The 21,368-nt window shown below is 42.9% G+C and overlaps 1 protein-coding gene across 9 annotated transcripts in view; it reads left to right on the plus strand.

Moving 5' to 3' along the window:
* DNAAF11 (dynein axonemal assembly factor 11) overlaps window positions 1-21,368 on the plus strand; it is a 73,705-nt gene that overhangs the window by 7,772 nt on the left and 44,565 nt on the right. For all 9 annotated transcript variants that reach the window (XM_069599872.1, XM_069599874.1, XM_069599873.1 and 6 more), the window contains exons 2-4: window positions 4,318-4,485; window positions 12,042-12,119; window positions 21,185-21,357. In XM_069599872.1, coding sequence (XP_069455973.1) covers window positions 4,318-4,485; window positions 12,042-12,119; window positions 21,185-21,357 — 419 coding nt within the window. The remainder of the gene's footprint in view (window positions 1-4,317; window positions 4,486-12,041; window positions 12,120-21,184; window positions 21,358-21,368) is intronic.

Genomic DNA, 21,368 nt, shown 5'->3' on the forward strand with positions numbered 1-21,368 from the left:
AGGTATCGAGAACCCAGTCATATTAAGGAATTGAAAAGAAGCCTCTGCATCAGTTTCCATTAAACTGTTTTCTTTTAGGGAGATGAGTATGAATCTGTGGTTATAACTGTCAGTATCCTTCATCAACTGCTCATTCAGATATTGGTTACGGCCTTCTATAGGTGAGATACTTCTCCGTGTCTATCTGAGTCCTGTATTTTGCTATTTGAATTTCCCCCCAAAAGGAAGTGAAAGCAGTGTTTTATATAGTAAGTGCCTTGGCATGTTCTCCTATACCATATGATTATTGTTGTTCAGGCACTAAGTCGTACCCGACTCTGTGACCCCATGGATTGCAGCACACCAGGCTTCCCTGTCCTTCACTGTCTCCCAGAAATAGGCATTGTATTACCATCTGTCTTGAGATAGTCTTATGGGGACGCATTAATGCTTCCAAAGCCTTTTTAAGTGCCTCAAGTGATTTATCATAAATGCAGGGCTATGTTATTTGGAGTAGGGCTTTCTAAAGGTACATAGTACTGCTTGTAGTTAAAGAATATTTGGTCTAAACTGTACATAAAACTGCAAAATGTTTTCTCCTTTAAAAGTCTGAAGCACTATAATCTCCATGCACCAGGTAGATACTCTGACACATTGCTTCTCGGGGACCCTGGTTTTTGTACTGATGTTTGCCATTACAGGTGAGGCGGTATTGTGGAACAATTTCCTGAGCACTCTGAAATAGTATGCTGCACAGCGGTTTGCTTAATGTAGAGAAGTTCAGAAAAGGGCTGCTGGGAAACTCCAGACCTTCACAGTTCCGTCTTCCTCTGTGATTCTCCATTTTCTTTTCATCTATACTGCTGCTGCTAAGTCAGTTCAGTCGTGTCCGACTCTGTGTGACCCCATAGACAGCAGCCCACCAGGCTCCCCCACCCCTGGGATTCTCCAGGCAAGAATACTGGAGTGGGTTGCCATTTCCTTCTCCAATGCATGAAAGTGAAAAGTGAAAGTGAAGTCGCTCAGTCGTGTACTAGTTGTGTATAATTGTTGCCTTTGGGCAAAACTCCCCAGTGTGCTGAATGAACCTTAGCCCCTCCTCTCCCGTGTGTGTGTGTGTGTGTGTGTGTATAAATTTGTTATTTATGCCAACTCCTCCACCCCTCCACACCGCTTTCAACTAGGAGTGATTTTTATCGTCTTAATTCTCATGATTAGGAGATACGAATCAAGATAATTCCTTCCTAATATCTACATGCCTCTGAAAGGGAGGATTTGATAATTGCACACAAATGATCCCATTCACACACATAATAGCATAATAAAAAGGATCTCTTAGATTTTTAAGACACGGGCAGCAAGAGAACACAGGAAGGACATTCGACATCAGTGGGAACTCAGTCAGCACTTGGAGGGACCAGCAAGTCTCCAGGGTTGGACAGATCAGAAAAGCCTGCACAACTGTAGAGCAGGAGAAACCTGTGACACCTTTCATATCCCCAGGAGGCCCCACTGGCCTGTGCAGATGCTGGTGTAGCTGCCTCAGGCCAGAGGCCAGGCGAGGCTTCACCAGATGCAATCTGAATGCCCTGCACACATTCACCTTAACCATATCCTTGGATGACAGCTCTTGCAGGGTTCAAGTTAGGCTGTGTCTTCAAGCTAGGTACCCAGCCAAGCCTTCAGCCAGGGCAGCTGGGGAACTGGGGCAGGAATATAAGTGGAGGCACATGTATCAAGTTATACATCAAACTGCTAAATAAAATGCATCTTCTTTTGTTGACGAATATACCTTCATAACAACCCAGAAGGCCACATTCAGTATAAGTTTCCCAAGCTCGTTGGACTCTGTGCCAGCTCCCTTGCCCCCACCTCCCTCCTCCTCCCATCCCTAGCTCTAACCTGGTCCTTCCTGCCGAGGTATGAGGGCAGACACTCCAGCCAACACTTCCAAGCCATCCGTGTCCCTAGAAAGCAGCCATTCCTCGGACACCTCTGAGTGAAGGAGTGCGTGCCCGATGGTGTGGCCTGAAGAAGCAGCCAGTGTAGGACTTGGAGGCAGAGGATTTCCTTGCTCCGCCCGGGGGCAATGGTCTGCAGGGGAGGGCACGGGTTCTGGAAGGGCTCGGCCTCTTGGCCCATTGAGTCCAGGTCTAATGGCTGCAAGGCCTTAAAAGTCCACTTCCTGCCCCATGGATTTGTGTCATTTAAGTCACATACACACCATTAGTCATCGAGAGTCTGTCTGTATCATCACAGTGCATCACTTCCGTGTTTCATCAAGTTAGCTGATGTAACATTGGTAGTGTCATCCCAGCCCCTCAATCCATGTTGCATCCTTGTGAAGAGCATTCTGGGAGATCAACTACAGAGGCAGGTAATATGGTCGACTTTACACAGCAGCTTTGATGTGTCCTCAACTTGGCTGCCCCCATTTGTCCCCAGTTGATTCCAGCTGTTACAACCAACTTTGGTAGTGGGAGGTGGGGAGAGTAGTTTTAACTCCCTTCTCTTAAAAATTTGGTTTTCAGAACATGTATTGTCTTTCTTTTCCTTGACTAGAGCGGTCTTTTTAAGCCATTTTAATGACAGCAGTGGTGTCCAGAGATGGCAGAGTGCAGCCCCCAGTAGGGATCCCGGAGAGCAGGGCTGCAGAGGCTGCCCCTTTGGCCTCCTACCCGCCTCTCTGGCCTTTCCCCTTCCAGGACCTAGCTTGCAGCCAGCTCTGCTGTTGCATGCTGAGTTGCTGAGTCGTGTCCGACTCTTTGCAACCCCGTGGACTATAGCCCACCAGGCTCCTCTGTCCATGGGATTTCCTAGGCAAGAATATTGGAGTGGGTTTTGCCATTTCCTTCTCCAGGGGATCTTCCCAACCCAGGGATCGGACCTATGTCTCCTGCTTGGCAGACAAGCTCTTTACCACTGCGCCACCTGGGAAACCCATCTCTGCTGTTAGCTGAGCCAAAAAGCCTAGAATAGCAGGCACATCTCCCAGGTATGGTATTTGAATCTCTCAGCCTCTGCATTGCCCTCGTCTTTCTTCCAAAGAACCGTCATTACACGCAACCCCACCTCTCACCACCGGATGTAGCAGGGCGTTCAGCTAACTGCATACAAATGATGGAGTTCGTACATGTTTTCACATTGTTTAAAAAAAGCAGACTTCACTTATAAGGATGTGACACAGAAGAGGGGCAACTGGAGAGCTCTGTCCCCACTAGAGAAGCTTGTGTGTTCAGGAAGCCTGAGACCTTTTAAGAGGCTCTTTTTTGCTCACACTTGGGGCAGTGGAGCATGGTGGTTCAGAGCACACGGTCACTTGGCTGTAGCACTTACTATAATAGCTGGACCCTGGGCAAGTCACTTAAACTCTCTGAGTCTCAAGTCATCATCTAACAAATGTAGATAGCAACGGTCCCTACTCACATGTTCATACACGTGAAGCATTTAGGGCAACTCTTGGCACCCTGTAAATGGCAAGAGGGTAATCTTTATTGTATTGTGGGACGGATGTGATTATTTCTACATTCCACCTAAAATGTGAGGGTTCAAATGAACTCATAGTTTTTTTTTTAAAGTACAGGTATTCTCCATTGTGATTGCCTCCTTGTTTTTATTATATATTGGGTTGGCCAGGAAGTTCGTTTGGGTTTTCCATGTTGCAGAAAAAGCTGAACAAACTTTTTGGCCAACCCAAAGTTTTTACAAGCCAACTGTAAAGAGGACTCGAATCCTGTTCTTGGCTGCAACTGTGGACACAAGTGTTGTCTCCAGTCCCTTGGTACCGTGGCCTCATCATATGTTCCTGGCCTGTGGCATCAGGCCAGCACAGTGCTATGCGTCACTCTTGTCAGAGGGGAGTGGAGCTCTGGCAAGCCCTCCCTCTGCGATCAGCTTCTTTCATTCCTCCTGGAAACAGTGGCAGTTGCTTTATAAGATTGCCCTGTAAAATCTGCGGTTATTTCTCTTCTGTCTCTTCCACTCTAGTTAAATAAATAGCAGGTGAATGAATGAATGAGTGAGTGAACCTTTCCTTACAGAATGGTTGCGGCTATTGAATGGAGATGCTTTCCTGTTTCTGCCCTCTGTCAGCCGTGCCATGCGTCTGTCTTGGATTACTTAGTGGGTCTCACCTAGTTTGATGTGATCCCTCTTTCTTCCAAGTTACACTAGTGTCATAAAAGCTCCCAACAGGAGGCAGCACTTCTCTGATCTCTTTCCTTCGGGAAAATGACTTGGGCCTGGAGAATTCACATCTCACTGCAAGGAAAAACCAGTGCATTAACAGCTTAATATTAATGGGGATGGAGATGTAATATGTAACGCATTTTCTTTCAGTCACAGAAGATCTCATTAGACGGAATGCCGAGCACAATGACTGTGTAATTTTTTCCCTGGAGGAACTCTCCTTGCATCAGCAAGAAATAGAAAGACTAGAGCACATTGACAAGTGGTGCCGGGATTTAAAAATCCTCTATCTTCAAAATAACCTCATCGGGAAAATTGGTAAGTCTTCAGGACTTTGTTCTCATGGTTTCGTTAACATTTTGAATGGCAGAATATTGGCAAATGCAGTGTTATTTCTTAGAGGAAGAAAGAGAATTGCATGGAGGAATAGACGCAACCATCTCTCAGTGGTTGTTGATGGAACTGGTTCCCCGAGCCTTTCTGTGTCCGGTCCGTCTCCTTTGCCCCGGGGATCTCCATCGAGGAGTCAGGAGGACCCGTTGATGGCTGGGAACACATTAGTTGACCTGTTCCTTTAAAACCTGATTTTTAAAAAGTGTCAAATCCAGGCATTTGTCATGAACCTGAAAGGATTATGTGAGAGCTGAGTAAATCCTTGTCAGATCCCAGCCTGGGATAGCTAGGTCTACTGTATGTATCGAGAAAGTACGTGAGCCAGGTATCGTGCTCAGGATTGGGTACTGAGAGGGGTTCACAATGACAGCCCTGTTTGCTGCTCCAGTTTGGAATGAAATGAGAGGTGAAAATGAACAGGTAGATGAAGAACCCAAAATCGGCAATATAACTAGCAAAAACTCTGGAGAGTATGGCTTACTCTTGCAGTGCCCCCAGAATTAAACATGCACCACCCAGCTGCATGCAGAACTCGACCACTGCAGGCTTCCCTACGGTGATTTGTGGCAGGAGGGGGTGGAGACCCCAGACCCAGGAGAGAGTGGGACTGGCGTGCCCAGTTCCTGCTCCCATCAGGCGAGTCGGCCCTCCACATCCAACTGCCACCCCCACCCCTCGGAAGAATGAGTTAAGGGAGCAGAGAGAAGAGAAGCCTGTGGAGTCCCACTAATGGGGGGGCGGGTCCTGCCACATGGAAGCCCCCAACCCTCAGAAAAGCCACAGAGAAGCTTAGTGGTATGAGCACATAGATCCAGGTTCAAACCCTGCCTCTGCCACTAAGAAAACTGTGCCATTGGGCAAGTCGGTTAACTGTTGATCCGTGTCTTAGTCTTGAATCTGTAAAAGGGGCCAACAGCATCTGACACACAGACGTGTGTGGTATCAGAGCTGAATGGAACAATGTGCCTAGCTCTGTGCCCTGCCCCCGCCCCCCACCACCCACAGGAAAGAAATGCCTGGCCCCCAGTGGTAGCATCACTTTGGTTAGAAGCTCTGGTGATGTAGTTAGTCGCCTGAAGCTTACTGGATAACCAAAAATGGGCTCTAGGGAAACAAAAAGTCTAGAATTTGCATACTTTTTGAAGGTTTATTAAAATTCATTATATTCCTTCAGATACTTATTTTCGGCATCTTGTACTTTACCAGAAATTAGAAACTCTGGCACATTGTCCCATTAAAGAGGCTGGTACAGAAAACCACCCGCTTTTATCATGAGGGCATTAGAAAGTTGTCCTAATTGCGCCTCTCTAAGAGCTCCCGAAATCTTCATCTCCACAGCTGGTCCGTCACAATTACTAATTAGCAGCATAGTATTTCAGTCCTTTTCAGAGCTGTGAGAAAGCTTGAATTTTTGCTTCCAAAGTATTCTTAAATTAAACACGCTTTTAAATCCTAATAATGGGATTTTTCAGCACAACTCCACCCACAGGCGTTTAGGTGCTTATTTAGCAAGTAAAACTGTTTCTGGAGGATTCAGACGTGCTCTTGGGCCCTAGAGGGAGCAGTTTGCAAAACACTTACCTTTGCTGAAGCTCTGTTCTTCCCGGGGAGCTCCAGACGGGCTGGCGCTGGGGTCGGGGGTAGGTTCTGCTTGGTGTGACTCCAGGGGTCACCTGAGGACTGTCCGGGGTCTGGTAAAATGGGGCCAGGGCCTCACCCCAGACTTACTGACTCAGAGCCTGAGAGGATGCACTCCCAGAATCTCCATGAGCCTCAGGCCTGGCCAGAAGTTGAAAGGCTCAGGGCGGCCTGAACTAGGGGGTGGGTTTGTTCAGTTCAGTCACTCAGTCATGTCTGATTCTTTGTGACCCCATGGACTGCAGCACACCAAGCTTCCCTGTCCATCACCAACTCGCGGAGTTTGCTCAGACTCATGTCCATCCAGTGGGTGATGCCATCCAGCCATTTCATCCTCTGTCATCCCCTTCTCCTCCTGCCTTCAGACTTTCCCGAGTCAGGGTCTTTTCCAGTGAGTCAGTTCTTCGCATCTGGTGGCCAAAGTATTGAAGTTTCAGCTTCACCATCAGTCCTTCCAATGAATATTCAGGACTGATTTCTTTTAGAATCAACTGGTTGAATCTGGAAGTCTAAGGGACTCTCGAGAGTCTTCTCCAACACCACAGTTCAAAAGCATCAGTTCTTCAGTGCTCAGCTTTCCTTATGGTCCAACTCTCACATCCACACATGACTACTGGAAAAACCATAGTTTTGACTATATGGATCTTTGTCAGTGAAGTATGTCTCTGCTTTTTAATATGCTATCTAGGTTGGTCATAACTTTACTTCCAAGGAGCAAGCTTCTTTTAATTTCATGGCTGCAGTCACCATCTGCAGTGATTTTGGAGTCCAAGAAAATAAAGTCTGCCACTGTTTCTACCGTTTCCCCATCTATTTGCCATGAAGTGATGGGACCAGATGCCATGATCTTCGTTTTTTGAATGTTGAGTTTTAAGCCAACTTTTTCACTCTCCTCTTTCACTTTCATCAAGAGACTCTTTAGTTCCTCCTTGCTTTCTTCCATAAGGGTGGCGTCATCTGCATATCTGAGGTTATTGATATTTCTCCCTGCATTCTTGATTCCAGCTTGTGCTTCGTCCAGCCCAGCATTTCTCATGATGTACTCTGCATATAAGTTAAATAAGCATTACTTTGCCAGCAAAGTTCAAGGCTATGGTTTTTCTAGTAGTCATGTGAGAGTTGGACTATAAGGAAAGCTGAACACCAAAGAATTGATGCTTTTGAACTGTAGTGTTGGAGAAGACTCTCGAGAGTCCCTTGGACTGCAAGGAGATTCAACCAGTCCATCCTAAAGGAGATCAGTCCTGAGTGTTCATTGGAAGGACTGATGTAGAAGCTGAAACTCCAGTACATTGGCCACCTGATGCGAACAGCTGACTCATTGGAAAAGACCCTGATGCTGGGAAAGATTGAGGGTAGGAGGAGAAGGGGACGACAAAGGATGAGATGGTTGGATGGCATCACTGACTTAATGGACATGAGTTTGGATAAACTCTGGGAGTTGGGGATGGACAGGGAGGCCTAGCGTGCTGCAGTCCATGGGGTCACAAAGAGTCAGACACAACTGAGCAACTGAGCTGAACTGAACTGAACTCCGCATATAAGTTAAATAAGCAAGGTGACAGCCTTGATGTACCCCTTTCTCAATTTGGAACCAGTCCATTGTTCCATGTCCAATTCTAACTGTTGCTTCCTGACCTGCATACAGATTTCTCAGGAGCAGGTCAGGTGGTCTTGTATTCCCATCTCTTGAAGAATTTTCCACAGTTTGTTGTGATCCACACACTCAAAGGCTTTAGCATAGTCAATGAAACAGAAGTAGATCTTTTTCTGGAATTTTCTTGCTTTTTCTATGATCCAGTGGATGTTGGCAATTTGATCTCTGGTTCCTCTGACTTTTCTAAATCCAGCTTGAACATCTGGAAGTTCTTGGTTCACATACTGTTGAAGCCTCACTTAGAGAATTTTGAGCATGACTTTGCTAGCGTGTGCGATGAGTGCAATTGTGCAGTGGTTTGAACATTCTTTGGCATTGCCTTCTTTGGGACTGGATTGAGAAGTGATCTTTTGTAGTCCTGTGGCCACTGCTGTGTTTTCCGAATCTCCTGGCATGTTGAGTGTAGCACTTTCACAGCATCATTTTTTAGGACTTGAAATGGCTCAGCTGGAATTCCATCACTGTACTAGCTTTGTTTGTAGTGATGCTTCTTAAGACCCACTTGACTTTGGACTCCAGGATGTCTGGCTCTGGGTGAGTGATCATACCATCATGATTATCTGGGTCGTGAAGATCTTTTTTGTACAGTTCTTCTTTGAATTCTTGCCATCTCTTCTTAATATCTTCTGCTTCTGTTAAGTCCATTCCGTTTCTTTCCTTTATTGAGCCCATCTGTGCATGAAATGTTCCCTTGGTATCTCTAATTTTCTTGAAGAGATCTCTAGTCCTTCCCATTCTATTGTTTTCCCCTACTTCTTTGCATTGATCACTGAGGAAGGCTTTTTTAATCTCTCCTTGCTATTCTTTGGAACTCTGCATTCAGATCGGTATATCTTTCCTTTTCTCCTTTGCCTTGCGCTTCTCTTCTTTTCTCAGCTATTTGTAAGACCTCCTCAGACAACCGTTTTGCCTTTTTGCATTTCTTCTTCTTGGGGATGGTTTTAATCACTACCTCTTGTACAATCCTAAGAACTTCTGTTCATAGTTCCTCAGGTACTCTGTCTTTCAGATCTAATCCTTTGAATCTATTTGTCACTTCCACTATATAGTCATAAGGGATTTGATTTAGATCATACATGAATGGTCTAGTGGTGGTTGTCCCTACTTTCTTCCATTTAGTCTGAATTTGGCAATAAGGAGTTCACGATCTGAGCCACAGTCAGCTCCTGGGGATGGATTTGTAGGTCTGGTTGTATAAAGCCTTTGGGTGGGAACTGATCCCAGGATGGTTTGGCCTAGAACAGTAACCCCCTGTTCCAGGCACTCAGGAAGCTCTGTATATTTTTCCTTATAGAGATGTGTGTGTGTGTTTGGGGGGGAGGGTGTTTCTTTTTTTTTCTGATCAGTTTGGCCCATTGTCCTTGATTTAATTTAATCTAGGAAACCCTTACAAAACAAATCTTAACTTTTCTTCTACCAGTTAGCATTCAGAGGTTATACAGTTTAGCATTTAGAGGGTTATACATATAACAAAAATGGAGAAGGAAAGGTACTTTATTGTGCAGTTTTAACAATGATAACTTTATGTATTTCTGTTTGGGGTATGGACTCTATTACAATGTTTGGCACCTCAGTTCAGTTCAGTTCAGTTCATTTGCTCAGTCGTCTCCGACTCTTTGTGTCCGCATGAATCGCAGCATGCCAGGCCTTCCAGTCCATCACCAACTCCTGGAGTTCACTCAAACTTATTTCCATTGAGTCGGTGATGCCATCCAACCATCTCATCCTCTGTTGTCCCCTTCTCCTCCTGCCCGCAATCCCTCCCAGCATCAGGGTCTTTTCCAATGAGTCAACTCTTTGCATGAGGTGGCCAAATTATTTGAGTTTCAGCTTCAGCATCAGTCCTTCCAGTGAACACCCAGGACTGATCTCCTTTAGGATGGACTGGTTGGGTCTTCTTGAAGTCCAAGGGACTCTCAAGAGTCTTCTCCAACACCACAGTTCAAAAGCATCAATTCTTCAGCACTCAGCTTTCTTCACAGTCAAACTCTCACATCCATGCATGACCACTGGAAAAACCATAGCCTTGACTAGATGGACCTTTGTTGGCAAAGTAATGTCCCAGCTTTTCAATATGCTGTCTAGGTTGGTCATAGCTTTCCTTCCAAGGAGTAAGCATCTTTTAATTTCATTGCTACAGTCACCATCTGCAGTGATTTTGGAGCCCCCCAAAATAAAGTCTGACACTGTTTCCACTGTTTCCCCATCTGTTTGCCATGAAGTGATGGGACCAGATGCCATGATCTTCGTTTTCTGAATGTTGAGCTTTAAGCCAATCCTTTCACTCTCCTCTTTCACTTTCCTCAAGAGGCTTTTTAGTTCCTCTTCACTTTCTGCCATAAGGGTGGTGTCATCTGCATATCTGAGGTTCTTGATATTTCTCCCAGCAATCTTGATTCCAGCTTGTGCTTCTTCCAGCCCAGCGTTTCTCATGATGTACTCTGCATATAAGTTAAATAAGCAGGGTGACAGTATACAGCCTTGACGTACTCCTTTTCCTATTTGGAACCAGTCTGTTGTTCCATGTCCAGTTCTAACTATTGCTTCCTGACCTGCATATAGGTTTCTCAAGAGGCAGATCAGGTGGCCTGGTATTCCTATTTCTTTCAGAATTTTCCACAGTTTATTGTGATCCACACAGTCAGAAGCTTTGGCATGTCAATAAAGCAGAAATAGATGTTTTTCTGGAACTCTCTTGCTCTAGAGCTCTACAAATCTCTGACGATCAAATACTCGGATATTGGTTTGAAACTCTTGTCAGCATCAGTATCACTTAGGATGGTATAATTGCTGAGAGAAGTTTTTTGTTCAAAAATCCTCATTTAAAAAAATGAGTAAACTGAGGCTCGGAGAGGTGAATTTTATTCTCAGGTCTATGGGAACAAATATGTGATATTTATAAATTTTAGATGAATATTATTGATGATAAAGGTGATGGTTATAAATCATCATAGTTGACTGTCATAATATCCCTGGAAAATGGTGCAGAGGAAGTGTTGAATGAGCCTGCCCTGATGCATGTTTCTTAGCAGGATTTTCTGTATTCCTGTCGTCTTAAAAGGACTCTCCTTTAAAAGTGCAATGTAATGATTTAGTGCCAGGCTCTGCAGTCAGATTTCCTGGCTCTGCTACTTAACCTTGAATAACTGGATTAATTTTCTGTACCTTGATGTTCTCATTTGTATAAGGGAGACAAGAGTAGTTTTTACTTCATAGGGCTATTAGGAAGATTAAATGAGATAATATGCAGAATGCTTAGAAAATTGTATGGCTTGTAATAAGCACTCAGCAGTGTAAGCTATGGTACTATTTAAGCTGTTTTTAAAGGCCCCCACCCTCAAGAGATTCCTTGACTTATTTATGCTTTTGCTTTGCCTATATGGGCTTACATATTTATTTAAAACCATAATCCTATATCAGAATGATTTTGACTTCAGGCAAAGGGAAACACAACTCAAACTGACATAGCAATGAGGAACTCTATCCTTTAACCCAACTGTTAAGTCTAGAGACAGTCCAGTCTCCAGGGTTGGTTGGTCGGTTCGTCCTCTCTGCTGCACCAGCCACTGTGGGCTTCATCCTACAGCTGATTCCTTCAGCTTTGCAAGATGACTGTGAGCCAGTAAAGATAGTGTTTCCATTCTCGCCTGAAAAATCCCATGGACAGAAGAACCTGGCAGGCCACAGTCCAAAGGGTTGCAAAGAGTCAGACAAGACTGAGTGACTGAGCAAACACACAGTAAAAAGAGAAAGGAAATTCACAAGCATGAAATATAGGCCATTCCTTCTCATCTGATCAGGAGTACAGGGTGTGCACGCCCTCTTCTGTACCTCAGTTGCCAGGAGACTGCCCTGGGCAGGTTGACTTAAGCCTGGGCTCCTGAGCTGTCACCACCAAGGAACATGGGATTGCCATGCACTTGGCCTGCTTGGTTAAGCCTAACCCCAGAGTTAGGGCTGGGTAGAGACGTGAGCAGAACTGGGTTCCCTCAGGAAAAACAGAGGGAGAAATGGATGCTGAGTAGGCAACCAACCATGTCTGATATACAGATACAGGTTTGGGAAAGCAACACGATTTTGGATAACCATAGTGATTCTTAGATTCTCGTTGTCATTTTCAAAACAGATTATGTAAAAATGTCTTTTATCTTGAAGGTTAACTAATTCCATTATTTGTGTGTTTCAGAAAATGTTAGCAAACTCAAGAAACTTGAATATTTGAATTTAGCTTTAAACAACATTGAAAAAATTGAAAACCTGGAAGGTAAGAACTTTATTCCAATAATGTATTAGTAATTAAAATTGATATTTAAAATTAGACTTAAACAGTCTTATATTTGTCATTCTCGCTGGACGATAGTAAGATACATAAATTCAAACGTGGAAGTCGCTTTGGCCCCTTCCTAACCCAGCTTCCTTCCCCGAGTCAGTGGTATTAACCCTCTGGTGTATAGAAGGTGATTTTCCTACATTTTGCTTTGTATCAACGGGATCATACTATGAATATTGTTTTCACAATGAATTTCTTCCATGAAATTGCCTTGTGTTTCTGATATCCAGGGAAGGTGGGCAGGCCTGGGTAACGGAAGGATTGTAGATCGAGTTATCCAACCGTCGATCTGCGGATGGACACGTGGGTGGTTCCAGCGTTTTGCTCTAACAGCTTGGCTGCAATGAGCATCTTTCTGCATTGCACTCTGTGTACATGTGTAAAATTTTTTCTAGGGTAGATTCTTAGAAATAGAATGCCTTGGTTTTAACATGCATAGTTTTGGAAAATATTGTTCTCCAAAAAGGTTGCATTGATTTCCACTTGTACTGGTGGGCAATGTGAATACCCATTTTCCCCCCAGCTTCACTAATGCTTTGTATAAGCAGTCTTTTCTTAATGATCGGAAGACATTGTTCTCTAGCAAATTTTAAAATTTGTACCTCACTTATTATTATTGATCTTCCATATAACCTTTCAGATATTTATTGAATATTTATATTTTTTCTTCTGTGAATAACTTTCATAACTTTTGGCCATTTTTGGTACTGATTTTCTTCATATGCTCTTATACATTCCAGATATTAATACCTTATTATATATGTTATAAATCTTTTCTCTTGAGTCTGCTACTTTTGTTTCAGTCAAGATGCTGGTATTGTTCAGAAGTCTTATTTTTAAATGGGTATACTCCAATTTATCAGTCTTTTTCCTTCTTCTTTATGATTTCTAAATACAAATATATTCCATAAAAGTTCTAAGTATAATAATTTCATTCTTTCCATTTAATCTCTCTAATGTACTTTAGATTTATCATGTAAATGTTTCTAAATGGAAATATTTGGATCACTTAGTACATTGAAATTTGAGATATAATTTATGTAACAGTCTATGGGGTCACAGAGTCAGACATGACTTAGCGGTTGAACAACAACATAAAATTCACTGTCTGAAAATACACGATTCAGTGATTTTTAGTATATTTGTGAGGTTGTGGACCCATCATCACTATCTAATTCTGAAACACTTTTATCACCCTCAAAGAAATTCCCATATTCATTAGCATTCACTAGCCATTCACTTCCTATCCCAGCCCCTAACAACCCCTCATCTGCTTTCTGTCTCCATAGATTTTCCCATCCTGAACATGTCCTGTAAGTGGAATCAAGCAATATGTGGACAGTATTTGGTCTTCTGACTTCTTAGCCTAATGTGGCCAGGGTCCATCCATGTTTTAGGATGCCTCAGTACTTAATCCTTTTAAGGGCTGAATAATATTCTAATAATGATAATAATATTCCAAGTAATAATAATGATATTCAATAATATTCCAATATGTATACACCTCATTTTGTTTACCCTGTTCATTAGCTGATGCATATTTGAGTTGTGTCCACTGTTCGGTTATTATGAGTATAGCCTCTGTGAACATTAACGTACGAGTTTTTGCATAAGCATATGTTTTCTATTAATTTAGTATATCAGGGCATGGAATTGCTGGGTCACATGGTAACTCTGTGCTTAATTCTATTTTCAGGAACTGCCAAATGTTTTCCAAAGCAATCACACCATTTGCCATTCCCACTAGCAATTTATGAGAGCTCCAGTTTCTCTACATCCTGATGAAAACTTGTCATTTTCTGTTTCTATTTATTTATTTTTGTAGTAGCCATTCTAGTGGATGTGAAGTGGTATCTCATTGTGGTTCTGATTTGCATTCACCTAGGAATCAGCGAACTAAAATGTACTGGAATGGGTGAATTTAACTCAGATGACCATTACATCTACTACTGTGGGCAGGAATCCCTCAGAAGAAATGGAGTAGCCATCATGGTCAACAAAAGAGTCTGAAATGCAGTACTTGGATGCAATCTCAAAAACAACAGAATGATCTCTGTTTGTCTCCAAGGCAAACCATTCAATATCACAGTTATCCAAGTCTATGCCCCAACCAGTAACGCTGAAGAAACTGAAGTTGAATGGTTTTTTGAAGACCTACAAGATCTTTTAGAACTAACACCCAAAAAAGATGTCCTTTTCATTATAGGGGACTGGAATGCAAAAGTAGGAAGTCAAGAAACACCTGGAGTAACAGGCAAATTTGGCCTTGGAATGTGGAATGAAGCAGGGCAAAGACTAATAGAGTGTTGCCAAGAAAATGCACTGGTCATAGCAAACACCCTCTTCCAACAACACAAGAGAAGACTCTACACATGTACATCACCAGATGGTCAACACTGAAATCAGATTGATTATATTCTTTGCAGCCAAAGATGGCAAAGCTCTATACAGTCAACGAAAACAAGACTGGGAGCTGACTGTGGCTCAGAACATGAACTTCTTATTGCCAAATTCAGACTTAACTTGAAGAAAGTAGGGAAAACCGCTAGACCATTCAGGTATGACCTAAATCAAATCCCTTATGATTATACAGTGGAAGTGAGAAATAGATTTAATGGTCTAGATCTGATAGATAGAGTGCCTGATTAACTATGGAATGAGGTTTGTGACATTGTACAGGAGACAGGGATCAAGACCATCCCCATGGAAAAGAAATGCAAAAAAGCAAAATGGCTGTCTGGGGAGGCCTTACAAATGGCTGTGAAAAGAAGAGAGACAAAAAGCAAAGGAGAAAAGGAAAGATATAAGCATCTGAATGCAGAGTTCCAGAGAATAGCAAGAAGAGATAAGAAAGCCTTCTTCAGCGATCAATGCAAAGAAACAGAGGAAAAGAACAGAATGGGAAAGACTAGAGATCTCTTCAAGAAAATTAGACATACCAAGGGAACATTTCATGCAAAGATGGGCTCGATAAAGGACAGAAATGGTCTGGACCTAACAGAAGCAGAAGATATTAGAAGAGGTGGCAAGAATACACGGAAGAACTGTACAAAAAAGATCTTCACGACCCAGATAATCATGATGATGTGATCACTAATCTAGAGCCAGGCATCTGGGAATGTGAAGTCAAGTGGGCCTTAGAAAGCATCACTACAAACAAAGCCAGTGGAGGTGATGGCATTCCAGTTGAGCTATTTCAAATTCTGAAAGATGATGTTGGGAAAGTGCTGCACTCAATATGCCAGCAAATTTGGAAAACTCAGCAGTGGCCACAGGACTGGAAAAGGTCAGTTTTCATTCCAATTCCAAAGAAAGGCAATGCAAAAGAATGCTCAAACTACCGCACAATTGCATTCATCTCACATGCTAGTAAAATAATGCTAAAAATTCTCCAAGCCGGGCTTCAGCAATACGTGAACCGTGAACTCCCTGATGTTCAAGCTGGTTTTAGAAAAGGCAGAGGAACCAGAGATCAAATTGCCAACATCTGCTCCATCATGGAAAAAGCAAGAGAGTTCCAGAAAAACATCTATTTCTGCTTTATTGACATGCCAAAGCCTTTGACTGTGTGGATCACAATAAACTGTGGACAATTCTGAAAGAGATGGGAATACCAGACCACCTAACCTCCCTCTTGAGGAATCTGTATGCAGGTCAGGAAGCAACAGTTAGAACTGGACATGGAACAACAGACTGGTTCCAAATAGGAAAAGGAGTACGTCAAGGCTGTATATTGTCACCCTGCTTATTTAACTTCTATGCAGAGTACATCATGAGAAACGCTGGACTGGAAGAAACACAAGCTGGAATCAAGATTGCTGGGAGAAATATCAATAACCTCAGATATGCAGATGACCCCACCCTTATGGCAGAAAGTGAAGAGGAACTAAAAAGCCTCTTGATGAAAGTGAAACAGGAGAGTGAAAAAGTTGGCTTAAAACTCAACATTCAGAAAACGAAGATCGTGGCATCTGGTCCCATCGCTTCATGGGAAATAGATGGGGAAACAGTGGAAACAGTGTCGGACTTTATTTTGGGGGGCTCCAAAATCACTGCAGGTGGTGACTGCAGCCATGAAATTAAAAGATGCTTACTCCTTGGAAGAAAAGTTATGACCAACCTAGATAGTATATTCAAAAGCAGAGACGTTACTTTACCGACTAAGGTCCATCTAGTCAAGGCTATGGTTTTTCCTGTGGTCATGTATGGATGTGAGAGTTGGACTGTGAAGAAGGCTGAGCGCCAAAGAATTGATACATTTGAACTGTGGTGTTGGAGAAGACTCTTGAGGGTCCCTTGGACTGCAAGGAGATCCAACCAGTCCATTCTGAAGGAGATCAGCCCTGGGATTTCTTTGGAGGGAATGATGCTAAAGCTGAAACTCCAGTACTTTGGACACCTCATGCGAAGAACTAACTCATTGGAAAAGACTCTGATGCTGGGAGAGATTGGGGGCAGGAGGAGAAGGGGACGACCCAGGATAAGATGGCTGGATGGCATCACGGACTCGATGGATGTGAGTCTGAAACTCCGGGAGATGGTGATGGACAGGGAGGCCTGGCGTGCTGCGATTCATGGGGTCGCAAAGAGTCGGACATGACTGAGTGACTGAACTGAACTGAACTGAATGACTAATGAGTTTGGGCATTTTTAAAAATACGCTTATTGGCCATTTGTGTGTCTTCCTTGGAGAAATCTTTATTCAAAATCTTTGCCCACTTTGTAACCAAGTTATTTGTTGTTCGAAGACTCATTTTTATGTTTTGAATGCTAGAGTCCAGTTAAATAAATGATTTGTTGACATATTCTCCCATTTTGTGGGTTTTCTTGTCAACTTCCTCATTGGTGTTCTTTGGAACCCAGTGGTTCCTTCTTCTTAAATAACTCTATTGAGGTTTAATTGCTGTACAGAAATCTGCACATGTTTAATGTATACTGTTTGTTGAGTTTGGCCCTATGCACACACACGTGAAACCATCACCACAATCAAGGCAACAGGCCTGTCCATCACCTAGTTCCTCTGACCTCCCCTAGAACCTCCTTTAATCTCGTAGAACCTCCTACTAGATTGATCTTCCATGTCACTTCACCTGTATCCCTTATTTAAACTGCGTTGTCTTATTGTCCTGTGTTCTGGGAGGTTTCCTGTGTTACTTTGGAGGCTTCTATTTTGTGCTGTTATATTCTCCCCCTCAGTGTCTAGTAACACTCAGTGTCTGCTGGAACCGCAAAGGGTTTGGTTGATTAGGTGCCTGTGTGGGCTTACTCTGCAGTTGTGAGGTTGTGTTTACACATCCAGACTCCTGCCTGGCTGGCAGCACCACGTGCACTCAGTGCGAGTGGGCAGGGGCATGGAGCAGGCAAGCTGCTCTCCCCACTCTCCTCCCATCTGCCAAGAGCTAAAATTAGGAGGGCGTTACTTAGGTTATGCTGGATTTTAGCCTATTTGTTTCACAGTGTCGACATTGGTATTTCAGTGGCCATCAAGGTTGTATATCAATAAAGACATAAATATTCGTCATACATTTTTAATGTTCATCCTCAAAACCTCCAGTGTCATCACTAAGAAAGCCCCAAACCATCGTCAGTGCTGGAGCTGAGAGGCTTCTTTCCATCACTGGCATCTTTCTGCCTTAGGAATGGGGCCTTTGTTCCCTCTCAGATACCACTCTCCAGCCTGGTTACCATAGTCTCATGTGAACACATGAAATAATAAAATCTGCCTTGTATCTATATTCTGTAGTAGTGAAGTGTCAGTCTATGATGTCAGAGAAAGAATTTAAACTCTCGCTCTCAGTTGCCTTGTCCAGGGCTTGTTCTTTTCCTTAGCAAAGAATCCCAAAGGAGGTGGAGAGTTCTGGGTTTTGCGGTATGTGTTGGCCACACACCACTAGAGGGCAGCATTGTCAGTACTGTCTTTGAGCTTTGGGAGCCTGGTCCGCAGTGAACACTTCCTCATTTGGTGCTCTGCCTTCCAGCTCTACTACAGATGCACTGGGCTCAGGGTTGCTTGGAGAGCTGGCCAGTAGGGAGGGATGGGTGCCTTATCTTTTGGCAAATGTGTACTTTTTGTTTAATTTAAATGTTTGAGGTAGAGAGGAGGGTGTATATACTCAGCTCACCTACTTGAGTCAATCTCAGTGTAATCTTAAACGTAAATTGGATTTTTGTTTGTTCGTTTTCAAACCGTAACTGTATCCCTCTTTCTTTTTTTCTTATTGTGGATTCACCAGGATAGAATCAAGTGCCTATTTTTTTCCATCGCTCCTCCTCACCCACCCTAACCTGGGAAGACAGGAGGGGCTTCTGTGAGTGTCAGCTCTCCCCCTTGGGAAATCACCGAGTTGGTTTCAGTGACGTTCAGATCCCTGTGGGTCATTGAGCTGGATCTTCTCAGCACAGAGGATAAAGGGTGGGACTCAGTAAAGGCAGGGGTACCCTAACTCCAAAGAGGAGGTTTTTTCTGGCTGGCTAGTTCAGCAGGAATTGTTCTTTCAAATGGCAGATGTGGCTTAATTGCTTATGTGTAAGCCTAGCAGAAGAAAAATTAAGATTCATCACTTTGAAAAACATAATGAACATTTGGAGGGTTCTGCATCTACAAAATTACAGCAAAATCCAAAAATTATCTGAATTTTTTAGTTTGTTGGAGTCTTCCAAATGTCAGTCTTTTCTTATATGGAAGAAAATATAGTGAAAATATCTCTCAAGTGTCCTAAAGTAAACTTAAGAAATACCAGGCAACCTGTATCTTAAGTCAGACTACCCCAGATATATCCTTTACACTTCACAAAATCCATCTAACATTTTTTTTTTGCTAATATAAACAAACCTATAGGCACAGAGATATAAACTTAATTATATTTATTTGTCTAGTTTCATATTCATTCTTCCTATAGTGGCTGAGTTCACATTATTATGATTTAATGACTGAATTATCAAGTATATTGATGTGTTTTAAATAACTTTATTTTTTGGCACTTGACGTGTTTTAAATTATGTTTGCTCTTGTGAATAAAACTGTTCTGAACAGTTTTGTACAAATTACCTGTTCCCAGTTGATGTATTTGACCAGGACCTTTTCCTCCCCATTGAAATTCTGGATCAAGTGGGAAAAAAAGCACCTAAGAGCCTATTTTCTGTATTGATAGGTTGAATGCTGAAAAAAATATATATATTTTTTATATGATAACCTTGCCAATATATTTAAAATTCAGTTTTGAAGATAAGAAGTTACTGAGTCTCCTTTACCTATGTAGCTGAATCTCAAATATATAAAGGTGTTGAGTTGTTCTTGTGTATTTTAAATATTCATCCTTTTAATAATTCATATTTTACCTTAGTAATACAACACAGTGATATCAAAGTGTATCACAGTGTATCAAAGTGATACAGTCTGATACAAAGTGAAACAAATCATGTCTAATACAAAATGGTGATGACATCAATAAACTCTAGACTTAAAGAAGGCAGAAAAGCTGTTTTGAGGAGTAGAAAGTGAGAGAAAAAAATGTGGAGAATTCGGTCTGGACATGTTGAATGTGGAATATCTTGCAGACATGCAGAAACAGGAGTGTGATCTTCAGTTGGATGGTCAGGTATGGGTTTCTTGTTTGGGAGTCGTCAGAATCTGGGGTTAGTAAAACCAGTGAACATGACTATTGTCATCAGGACCATAAGGAGAGGGGAGTATTGGGTCATTGATGGAAATCTGGGTTATATCCCCACTGATGGGGTGGAAAAGCCTGTAAAAGATCAAGAGGAATAAACGACATTATAAAGAAGAACAAGGAGAAAGTAGTGTCCCTGTTTCAAGCCAGTTGGAGGATCTAAGGGACAGTCCATGGTTGGTCCCATCCTACGCAGCAGACTCTTCGGGTGACATAGTGTGTTGCAGAGGGTCTATTAGATCTGCCAGTGGGACGGTCTTGGGTCACCTTTCGAGGAGCAAGTCCTAGAAGAGTAGAATGTTGGCGGTGGAAGCCCGCTACTGTGGGCAGAGCCCACGGGGATTGAGGTGGAAGAGCCAGTGAGTGTGGAGTCAGGGTGGCTTGCAATGTCTCAGCAGGCATTGCCTACCTCTGAGTTCTGCCTGCCTCTCTAGATTCACTTCTTGGTGCCTTTGCACATTAAAAAAATTTTTTTCTGCAATTTTCTTCTTTTTTTTCTACACTGTACATAAGTTTATAGTGAAATATCATGGGTATTTTTTATCACTTTATCCTGAAGACCTGGGTCAGCAACTTATACATAGGTACCCAGTAACTTCTGAATAGATGGATGGATGAATAGAGGGTAAGAATCTATATCTGGAAGTGTTAAGTTAGAACTAACTTATTTGGAAGAGACTGGCTTTAGGTATGAATTTAAAGATGAATTCTGAGGCTTGATTTTACGGAATGCCTTCTGTTTGGGGATTCCCCACCATCACCCTTTGCGTTGAGATGAGTCCTAACCACTGTACCTGGTAAAATTCTCAGGCCCACAAATTCCAGCGCCTTCTTTAAGGGGACATTTGTTCTGATGCAGAGCCCACCCCAGCAGCAGCTTATACCTGACCTTCTTCACCCCAGTTAGTAACTGAATCCAAATGTCAACAGCCCAGAGTTTGCAGATGTGGGCAAGAAAAGGATTTCCTTCGACCTGAGGGACTCAGGGATTGAAAGTAAAGGGAGGCACAGAAAAGTGAATCAAGACTAAGCCTTTTTTTTTTTTAACATTAAAAAATTTTATTTATTTTAATTGGAGGATAATTACTTAACAACATTGTGATAGTTTTTGCCATACATCAACATGAATCAGCCACAGTCATGCATATGTCCCCTCCCTCTTGAACTCTCCCCCGCCAGCCTCCCTCCCCACCCCATCCTTGGTCAGCAGTGCAGGTAGTGAACAGACTCCAAATACCTGCAGCTGTTACTTCTGTGATGTGCTACTGTACACGTTTTAGTACCTGGGTGATTTTTCGGGCTTTGCTTTCTTTTCCTTTCTCCCACCAGGCTGTGAAGGGCTGACAAAGCTAGACTTGACGGTGAATTTCATTGGAGAGCTGAGCAGTGTTAAAACCCTTCAAGGCAACATCCACCTGAAGGAGCTCTTCCTCATGGGAAACCCCTGTGCTGACTTTGACGGCTACAGACAGTTCGTGGTGGCAACTCTTCAGCAGCTAAAGGTATGCTTTAT

This window comes from Ovis canadensis, chromosome 9, assembly GCF_042477335.2.
Source record: "Ovis canadensis isolate MfBH-ARS-UI-01 breed Bighorn chromosome 9, ARS-UI_OviCan_v2, whole genome shotgun sequence".
NCBI lineage: Eukaryota > Metazoa > Chordata > Mammalia > Artiodactyla > Bovidae > Ovis > Ovis canadensis.